Here is a 9,942-nt window from a genome sequence, read left to right as displayed (position 1 = left end):
GGGAGGGCCAAGGAAGGGGGCAAGATGGAGGGCCGCACCCATATGCATGGCAATAACACTGCAGCAGCGGCTTGCCAGTCACCCGTCAGACAAAGGGGCGCTCTCAATCGGGACAGGCCACACATGCCCATACGTCATCCCCTTCCTGAGGATGCGATGGTGGTCTCAAGAGCAGTACACGCAAAGTACTACAGCAATCACCCCGCCGAGCCCCGGGCCGCCCGCTTGCCTGTTGATGCGGGCAATCTCCTTGCAGAGCAGCAGCAGGAAGCGGATGCGCGGCAGCTTCCAGAACTTCTCCGGCAGCTCCTCCCCGGCGCCGCCGCCCGCCGCGCCGCGGCCCTCCTTCGCCAGAGCCTCTCGGCGCTCCCTGGATGCAGGGGGGTGGTGGGAGCAGCGCGTCGCACGCGCGTGCGATGAGGCCTTTGTTGCACTGTGTGTAGCGCGACCACAATCAGCAACTGGAAGCGGGTTCTGATTCGACTTGACAGCGGGAGCTGTCAGCTTGAGCGAAGCAAGGCAACAGTGATGTGGCGGCAGGGACGGGAGGGTTGTATGGTGGTACTGTACTGCTGCGAGCTCAGAGACACCCAGGCCTGCAAACTCAACAAACCTGCGGGCGCTCATGCCTCGCCTTCGAAACCATGTGCCAACACACACACCTGCGCAGCTTCTCGACGTCTGCCTCGTCAGCAGGCTGCGCCGCTGCCTGCAGCAGCTCGTTGAACCGCTCGCGCGCCACCTGGGGACGAGGCGGCACGGGCCACTGTCAATCAGCAGCACCCTTTGCAGCACCCGCCCATCATCGCAGCAAGCTCCAGTGCTTTGGGCTCAAGCAGGCTTCCTGGACTTGGCTGACAGCATGCATTGTTCAACAACATTTGTGGTGCAGTCAACGCACACACACCTGGGACCTGATGCCGAGCGCTGAGTCAGCGACCGCCACCGCCTTGAAGAGGTCTATGACTACGTACTGCTCGTCCTTGCCCGGCTGCAGGGGGTACTCGATGCACGCGACCTTGGACGGCTGCGAATGCGTGTTATATGCAGCAGGCGGCACACCAGACAAATGCACGCGTGTGTGTGTGTGTGTGGTGTGTGTGTGTGCACGCGTTTGTGTGTTGCCATATGGTGGATGGCACGCGATCACGTCATCACCCGTCACACAAGACAATGCAGGCCCGGGCAAACTTGTGCACTGTATCGCGAGGCATGCGCACGGTCAACAGGCAGCAGTTTTCAAAGCAGCCCTCCGCGCAGCGCAGCAGCCGCTAGTCAAACCCGTGCCGCGTGCGCACCTGTGCGCACTGCGCCTGCGCGTTGATGAAGTCTATGAATATCCCCACGTCCCACTCCTCGCTCAGCAGCCGCGCAAACGCCTCCAGCCGCAGGTCGCTGGTTTTGTGCAGAGTCAGCGTGTTGACCAGGCCGCCAACGTTCTCGTTGACCAGCGCGCGCTGACCGTACCTGCCGGACGGCGGTTATTTTGCGCTGGTGTGTGGGGGGAGGCTGGCAGGCAGCGCCCGTGCAGAGGGATGGCGGCAGCATGGGCCTGGCGATGGGGGCCTGTTGCATGTGCAGTTGGCTCCGCATTTTAAGACAAGGAAAGCAGGTAGAGGCTGAACTCTGCAGGGTCCCAAGCGTGCGCAGAAGCGCTGATCATGTGTGCCTGTGGCAGGGCCAAACATGTGTGCTCACTTGTTATGGAAGTAGGCGAACACTATCTCTGGGACACTCTGTTTGCGCACCATGTCGAACCGCCCCAGCTTGCGCAGCAGCGTCTCACCTGGGGAGAGCGGGAGGGACAGGGGACGGGTGGGGGGGCGGGGTCGCCGAGCGGGCGGCTGGCATGCCGGAGCTTGCGTCCAGGACGGGCGTGGAGAAGGAGGGTTCGCGTGGGGCCGGCCAAGAAGCCCAAAGGCGAAGCTTCAGCGGCTTGGGCGGCGTTTGAAGCTCCAGTTGCAACCTCACCCGAATTTCAGGTTTGGCCATGAATGAACGCGCACACGCACGCATACGCATGCCCATGCACGTCAGAGCACCCCACACATACACACACACACGCGTACTGACTTACACACACACACACACACTCGCATCGACACACACGAGCTCGCGCGCCCACCCTCTTTGTAGATCGAGTCAACAATGGCCAGCAGCCACCCCTTGGGCTTGGGCTTAGCGTTCCTGTGCTGCGCCATGGCCTCGATCAGCCGAGCGTTCTTCGGCAGCCGTCCCAGCTTGGCCTGCGGCGGCTGCTGCTCCGGCTCCGCCCCTGCACCGCCCCCGCTATTGCCGCCGCCGCCGCCCTCGCCGCCGCCGCCCTCCTCGCCCGCCGCCCGCTTCGCCTTGGCTGCCTGCGACCGCAGCGCCTCCCGCAGCGCGTGGCGCCCCGCGGCCGCGCTGGCCGCGGCGGACGCCGCGGGCGCGGCGCCGCCGCGGTGGTGGCGGCGGGACGAGTTGAGGGGGCCGCGCGGCACGGGGGACGGGCCGCTGCGCGGGGAGGCAGCTAAGCTGGCGCCGCCCTGCTCGTCGGCGCTGGCGCCGTCGTCGGGCTGGAGGGGAGGGGGGCGCGTGGAGGCGATGCGCGTTGAGGTGAGGCGAGCTCGGACGGCGCAGGGGCGGACGCGAATGAAGCCTCGCAATCGAAAGCGCCGGCGCAGTCATCCAATATCGAGCGTCGGCGTGAGAGCTCGACATGCACGTGGTGGCGAGCAGCGCAGGGCCCTGTTGCATGCATTGACCGGCTGCACGTTCCGTCTCATCCGCACCCCCCTCCCACACACACACACACAACACGCATAAGCACCCGTTCCAGGCGCCCGCCAGCGGATATGGGCCCGAGCTCGTCCCCGTCCCCATCGTCGCCGCCTCCCGCCTCCGGCAGCCGCTCCAGCGGCAGCGCCAGCCCGCCCGCCGCGCCCCGCTTCCCCGAGGCCGCGTTTGCGGGGTCCGGCCGGCGCGGCGGGCCCGCGCGGGCCGTGTTGGGGGGCTTCTTGTAGCCGACCTCGGACGAGCGCTTGGACGCGGCGCCCGACGCCGCAGCCGCGCGCTCGGGCGCCGCAGAAGCCGCCCCGCCCGCCTCGCCCTCGCCGTCGCTGCTGCCGCTGCGGGACCGCTCCCCCACGCCTGGGGACGGCTGGGCGGCGGCGGGGCGGCGCGGCGCGTTGGCGGCGTTGGCGCCGCGACCGGCGGGGCCGCGAGCGGACTTGGCGCCGGCGGCGTTGCGGCCGGCCGGGGCCTCGCCCCCGTCGTCTGCAGGCGCTGCCGCAGCGGCCGCATCATAGTCGCTGTCGTAAGTCACCCGCGTGGCGCGCCTCACGCCGCCGCCGTCGCCGGCCGCCGCCTGCTGCAGCAGCGCCGCCGCGGCGTCCGCCGTCGCGGCGCCCTGCTGCGCCCTCCGCCCGGTGCCGGCGCCCGCGCCCGCGCCTGTGGCGCGCCTGGCGCGGGCGGCGTTGGCGCCGCCGTTGGCGCGGCCCTGCTGCGCCGCGAGCGCCGCCTGCTGCGCGCTGACGACGTCCTCTGCCGTCGAGATGCGGCGGCTGTCCGGCGCGGAGGGCTCCAGCGCGCTCTCCTCCAAGGTCTGTGATAAGAAGGGATCAGGATGTTGAGCATGTGGCGCAAGTGAGGGGACATGTAGCTCACTAGCGCCGTTCGCGGCGCTGCGCAGGCCCCGATCATCCCGCCGTTTGGCGGACCGACCCAGCCGATGCATGAAAAAGCCTGCGGCCGGCTGGCGCACAGCTTGCAGCTTGCAGCCCGCAGAGGCAAAATTCAAACGTGCACAAGTGACAGCCCACCTCGTACGCAGAGACGATCCTGTCGACGGTATCGGCGGAGTCAGCCGCGCGGTCGCGGAAGCTGCCGGGCGCCTGCCGGGGCGGCTTGGCCGCGCCCTTGCCCTTCCTCTTGGCGGGCGCCGCGTCGGCCGCCTGCAGCACCTACTCAGGCAGCAAGCGAGTTTCACAAGGCGGCGCATGAGGTCCCAATTGCAGCACACATCAACGCGAGAGCACCCGCCATCAAAGGGGTGAATGCACGCAGGCGCCGAGCCCACCACCCCGACCGATGCAGTCCTGCGTCGCCCGCCACCTTACACCGCCGGCCAATGTTGATGCGCGCGCCCCGGCCCCTGGCCCCATTAGACCTGACAAACACGCCCAATGGCACCATCGCAGGCCCCACCTTGACCAGCCGCTCCCGCTCCTCTCTGGGCAGCGCCTCCCCCACCAGCCGGCCCCCCTGGTCCCCCAGGGCCGCCAGCAGCATGACAGCCTCCTGGGGCTCCATGGCCGCCAGCAGGCGCGCCACTGACGCGGGGTCCATGGACGCCAGTAGGGCGGCCTTGTCCTGTTGGATAGAGGCACACAAGATTGCAGAGTGTGCAGGGTGCAGAATGCACGGTGCATTGTGCGTGGTGCAGGCTGTGTGTTTGGGGGCTCGTGGTGTGTGTCCCTCCAGAGGCAGTGCGTTGGTATGCATGTATGTTTGTGTGGGGTGCTGTATGGTAGGGTGGTGGGCAGGGCCCGGTGGGGACAGCTGAATAGGTGCAACCAGGGCTCCTTGGTGGGTACTGAGACGGTTCATCGCTGCGACCAAGAGTGCCATGAACGCCCGAGTCCGCGTTGAAGCGCGGCCTTGGCTGTTTTTGTTTGGTTGCGGGCGCGTGAGTCCACACGTGACGACGCCTAGCTGCAGATGACCTGCCACACACACCGAGTCACACCTGCAGGCTCATGTAACTCATCACGTTCAACGCCGCCGCCGGCCGCATCCCGCTGATCGCCCCCATAGCCGGCGACGCCAGGTCGTCGCCCTTGCCATCGCCGTCGTCGCCGCCGCCCTCATCGCCGCCGTCGTCGAACGCACGCCCGCCGTCGAGGCCGCCGCTGCGCCTGCTGGAGCCCTCCCGCCGTAGCAGCTGGACCTGCGGCGCGAGGGGTTGAGGCTGTCATTGCTGGGGACAACGCAAAGCTGGTAGCTACCGCAGCGAGGCCGTAAGCGCTGCTGATTTGGCCGCGCGTCTCTTCTACTGCTTCTCCTCATCAGCACAACCATCCACCCACACCCGCTTGCGCTAAAACTCAACCCATGCGCACGAAAACCAAAAGGGCGCATGACAAGGCCGCGTCAGGTTGCTATGATCAACCCGCCAATTCGCATCAGATCATGGCGGCAGCAGACCTGCAGGGCGTCCTCCATGGACACCAGGGTCCCGGCAGCGTCGCGCGGCGCCATGCTCTCGATGATGGAGGCGCGCGCCCTGGCGTCCATCCCCATCAGCTTCTCGGCGGCTCCCTCTGCCCCCAGCACTGCCAGCACTTCCGCGGCCTGGAGTGTGTGCGTGGTGTGAATGTGTGCGTGTGTGTGTATGTGTGTGTGTGTGTGTTTGTGTGAGTGTCAAGCAAGGGCGTTGCAAGGAATTGCGGCCCTTGAATGCAAGCCAGTGTCCCTTACTTGACCTGGCTTAAACACATGCGTTGTGAATAAAGGGAGTTGCCGCTCCCTCAAGAGCAGAAGAGGAGGGCTCTAATCAAGACAAGCGCCGCCATTCATACTGCGAGGCCACATGAATCAGTCGCGGCCGCCAGGTGGGAGTTCTCGAAGGCACACTGTGCTCAATGACGGTTACGCACACCGCAGAGCGGGCTGTCGCGCCACCAACCTGGACTGCATCCCCTCACACACCACCATGAGACCGCCACCCCCCCCCCCTCGCCGTACAATTCTTGTCGATGTCATGACCTTGCGGCTAACAGAGAGCCCCAGCTTCAAGCTGATACAACAGTCACCTTCGCTGGGTCCATTGCCGCCAGGATGGCCATTGCGCGCTGCAGGTCAAGGGCGTCGATCGACTCCGCAGCAGGCGGCGGCGTCATCGCCTGCGGAGCGGGGCAAGGTAGGGGGAGGGCAAGGTCAAGTCCTGGGCGCAGAGCAAGTGCAAGTCGAGGGGGAGAGGTTGCTCCGGTGGCTGCCTTGGTCCCTCCCAATCTTTTGCGCACGCCTGTGCACGCGCATGTGCATGCGTGGGCGCGTGAGAGCATGGCACATGAGTGGCACTACTGCAGCCGCTTGCATGCCCGCCTGCACCCTGCCTTTCAACTGCGCGCTTCACACAATCACAGTCTCTCTCTCCACACAAACACATACACATGCTCACACACGAGAGGCAAACCCCTGTGCACCCCCTTTGCCTGCCCTGCCCACCTGCACAATGTTTGCCGCCACCCCGGGGTCCAGCATTGACAGCAGCTCCTTGCGCAGGGCAGCAGGAACGCGGCCCAGGATGGCGCCGGAGGTGAACGTGTCGAGGGCTCCCAGCACATCAACCTGGCAGCCGAGCAGGGCGGAAGATGGGGGGACAGGGGTTGCGGAGGCGGAACAGGGAGTACAGAGGGCAGGGCGGACACTTGATTGTGTCCTGTGGGTGGTGAGGGGCTCGCATTTGAATCGACTTGGAAAGTCAATGACGTGGCTGGTGTGCGAGCCCTTTGCTGCATCTGAGCCTTTCACCCTGCCAGCACATGACTGGCTATGCTGGTTGCACGCCTGCATAATCAGACGGTGATTGACAAGGTAATCGACACCGCCGTGGCGACCATCCCACGGTGCTTTATAGCTTGAGACTGGAGCGCTTGCCACAAAAGCCGAGCAGGGCGGGACAGCAAGGGATGCTATGAGGTGCCTGCCTCACCTGCGGGTAGAGCCCCCAGCCTAGAAACTCCGCCGTGGCGTCCCCTATGTCCATCGCGGTCAGAAACCTGCCCACGGCGCGGGTAGGGTGGGCGTCGGAAGGGCGATTCAAGCCCGGACGTGACCGCGACTCGGCAGGGGCGTGGGGTTGGAGGCCGCGTGCTGCTGCGGCAGAGGCCGACCGCGCCCCCCACACGCGCCAGCGGTGCCCTCTGGCAAGCATGCCGCGGCCTGCGCCCAGTCGGTCTCAGCCACTCTCACTTTGCGCCGAAGCTGCTGCGGCTGCGGATGACCTCCATTGCCTTGTCCCACAGCCGCGCATCCAGGCCCACGCGCGCCTCCGCCCTGCGTCAGACCGCCGGGCGGCGCGCGGGACCCCTCATCGTCTCGCTTGAAATTGATAGGTTTCAAGGCTTGGGTAGACCGAGAGGCATCCGGCAACTCCGACACTGCGGCCTCGGCTGCACAAGCATCCAAGGCTTGGTGGGGCGGGCGGGCAAGCGGGCTTGCAGGGGTTATGTAGCACACACTCAGAGCGGCTCGGGCTCCCGCCCACCTGAAGGGCAGGCTCATGCGGATCAGGAGCTCCGCCCTCTCCTCATCCCGCATTGCCTCCAGCAGCCGCCACTGCCAGTGGGGAAGGGGGGCGCGTGGTGGGTAACTAAATGGTGGGTAACGGAAGAAGGATGGCAATGGGGTTTTACGTCAGGAGGGGGGGGTGTGGGCAATTGCACGACGGCCGGGTGCTCAAAAAGATGCCACGCCGCATCACAGGCCCCCCGACGGGGACAGTTCGTGCCAGCGATGCGGCAGCGGCAACGTCAGGGGCCCGTTTTGCGCTCTGAAGCGCGGACTCGTTGTGCTGGAGTGCAACGATGCCCCTGTGAAGCTGGCGATGGCTCCAAAAGCGCCAGCTGGTGCAAGTAACGAAGTGGATGTGCACGCGCGAACATGCGCTCAAGGCGCAGCCCGTGGCCCCGATCCGGGGCTTCTGGGCGTTGCACCCAGCTCACCCTCTGCTCAGGCGGCATCGTTGACAGCATCATCGTCCGCGCCTCGGGCGTCAGCGACGTCAGCATCTGCAGTTGCGACAGGTATGGCAGTTTTGACGAATTTTCTTGCGGCATGCCGCAAGCTGAATGGGTGTTGTCACTAGGCCCCATGACTTCGCCGCATTGCTCATCGTTCGACGTGCTTTTGTGCAGGCGCATGTGGTGCAACACCCGACCTGAACCGACGAGTCGATGCCGCCGCCGCCCTGCGAGCGGCCGGGGCTGGTGGCTATTGGGCCATGCGTCATGACCTGCGTTTGCGAGGGGTTGGGTTTGCAGACAGGGCGAAGTTTGAACATTCAGAGCTGCCTTGTCACCGCTCCTCCCAGCGCCAATCGTGCACAGGCAGCGCTATGCAACACAGCGCGCAGATTGACGACGCAAAGTGCACTTGAGGAAGCGCAGCCGCCAGCGATCAGTCGCCAGAATCGCCCCAGATACCGCAGGCCCGAGCCCAAGCCAGGCCAGACGGTGCGGTGCGCGCCTTGACCGCCGCCATCATGTCGGGCCGCGGCGCGCCGCCGCCGGCGCCATACTGCTCCGGCTGCTTGCCGCGGCCAAATGCCGCCTTGCGGTGCTCCGTGTGCAGCACGGCCAGCGTTAGGGACTCCAGGGCCTGCGCGCGCGCCAACAACACAGGGTGATAGGACGACAAATTTCAGACAAGCGTGCTTACCTGACCATGTGGACGCCGTAGGCGCCCCCACCTTTGCCATGCGCGGCGCTGTGCCCCGAAACAAACAGGCCCCGAAACAAACAGGCTCGGAGCTGATTCTGCAGGGAACGTGATTGTGATTATCATGATCGTCAGCATTTGACACCGTCAGCAGGGCGCACCCCGCCGGCCGGCAGCAAAGGCCCTGCTGCGGAGGACCCCTGGGGCGGGGAGCGACGCCGGCGCGTCAGCTCGAGCCGCCCGCGCTGCGGCCCCGCGCCCCGCGCGCACCTTGACGCGCCGCAGCAGGGCCCCGGGGCCGCCTTTGATGCCGCCGCTCTGCACCGAGCTCTCGCGGGACCACGTGCCCAGCGTCGCAACCGCGTTGCGCCAGCGCAGCCGCGCGAGCCTGGCGGTCGTGCGGGCGGGCGAAGTGACTCATTTGTCGTTTGCAGGGGTGGGGGCCAACATACAGCCAGACAGCGCGGCCCGCGCGCCTATCCGCAGCCGCATGTACGCCCTGGAAGCGCCGCCACAACCGAAGCGACACCTCAGCACGCCGCTCAGCCGGGCCCCCCCTTGCGTGCACCGGGCCCTGGCACGCGCACGCCAGCCGGCAAGAGGCCGTGGCGGTGGCAGGGCCGGATGTCGCGGCCCCCGCACCTCTTGCGCGTGAACGCCTCCACCTCGGCTGCGTCCGCCTCGAGCGCCGCCAGCCGCGCCCGCAGCGCCGCGCCCTCCGCCGCGCCGTCGGCCGCCCGCTGCTGCGCGTCCTCCATCGCGCTGCGGAAGCGCAGTGCCTCGCGCCTGCGGGGTGGCGCGTGGGCGCGCGCGCACGTATCGCCGTCGACACGCTTGCCGTTCATTCAGTCTGGGTGTTGAGCCTGCAAGAGCCCTGATATCGCCTTCGACATAATTGAAGTCGGCATGTCATCCACCCAGGCGCCCCGGAAGGCCACCTGGGCCACTCTGCAACTCATGAAGGCAGGATTATACAACACACCCTCAATTTTCACTGTGCATGTATGTATCATATGTAACGATGCAATACATAGTCGACAGCATTTTGGGGCACATCTTACTCACCTGAGGAACTCCACGGCCTTGAACTCGCGCGCCAGCTCCTCGTTTCGCGCCGCCAGCGCCGCCGCCCGCCCCTTGAGCGCCTCGTTGCTGGCGCGCAGCCCCGCAACCGCCGCCTCGGACGCGTCCACGGACGCGTTCCAGGCGTGGGCCAGCGCGCGGCCGCGCTCGCTGCACTGGACCTCCACCTGCGGCAAGCACGCGCGCAGCGTGCGTGGGCATGAAATCACACTCACGCATGGTCGCGCCCGCCTACCCAGAGGATCCTTTCGCCCGATCGCGGCGCGTCCGGAATGGCAGCTGCCTCGCCTCGCAGCAATGAATCCAGGCTGGACCTGCCCGCTCGTCAGCACCGCAGGCCCGCCGGCTGCAGAAGGGCCGCTGCGCAGCACGCCACCTCGGCAGCACGCGCCTTTCCATCCCCCTTGCTCCTGAACCCAGACCCTTGGCCCCCCCCGC

General features: G+C 66.6%; 2 protein-coding genes across 2 annotated transcripts; both read right to left on the bottom strand.

Moving 5' to 3' along the window:
- Positions 1 to 165: 165 nt before the first annotated feature.
- Positions 166 to 7,993, bottom strand: MNEG_10236 (hypothetical protein; the record flags this gene model as incomplete). The annotated part of the gene is made up of 18 exons (XM_014041293.1): positions 166 to 370; positions 663 to 742; positions 908 to 1,027; positions 1,299 to 1,467; positions 1,699 to 1,786; positions 2,126 to 2,555; positions 2,810 to 3,583; positions 3,801 to 3,932; positions 4,186 to 4,350; positions 4,727 to 4,927; positions 5,185 to 5,331; positions 5,793 to 5,882; positions 6,208 to 6,330; positions 6,695 to 6,761; positions 6,955 to 7,038; positions 7,250 to 7,320; positions 7,707 to 7,772; positions 7,922 to 7,993. 18 exons carry the CDS (start codon positions 7,991 to 7,993, stop codon positions 166 to 168), a joined length of 3,084 nt encoding a protein of 1,027 aa, XP_013896747.1.
- A 167-nt stretch (positions 7,994 to 8,160) lies between these two features.
- On the bottom strand, positions 8,161 to 9,903 carry MNEG_10235 (hypothetical protein; the record flags this gene model as incomplete). Its single annotated transcript, XM_014041292.1, has 5 exons — positions 8,161 to 8,361; positions 8,692 to 8,809; positions 9,064 to 9,207; positions 9,487 to 9,671; positions 9,892 to 9,903. 5 exons carry the CDS (start codon positions 9,901 to 9,903, stop codon positions 8,161 to 8,163), a joined length of 660 nt encoding a protein of 219 aa, XP_013896746.1.
- Positions 9,904 to 9,942: the final 39 nt, after the last annotated feature.

This window comes from Monoraphidium neglectum (genome assembly GCF_000611645.1).
Source record: "Monoraphidium neglectum strain SAG 48.87 unplaced genomic scaffold scaffold02234, whole genome shotgun sequence".
NCBI lineage: Eukaryota > Viridiplantae > Chlorophyta > Chlorophyceae > Sphaeropleales > Selenastraceae > Monoraphidium > Monoraphidium neglectum.
This window is presented reverse-complemented; position numbering and strand designations above follow the sequence as displayed.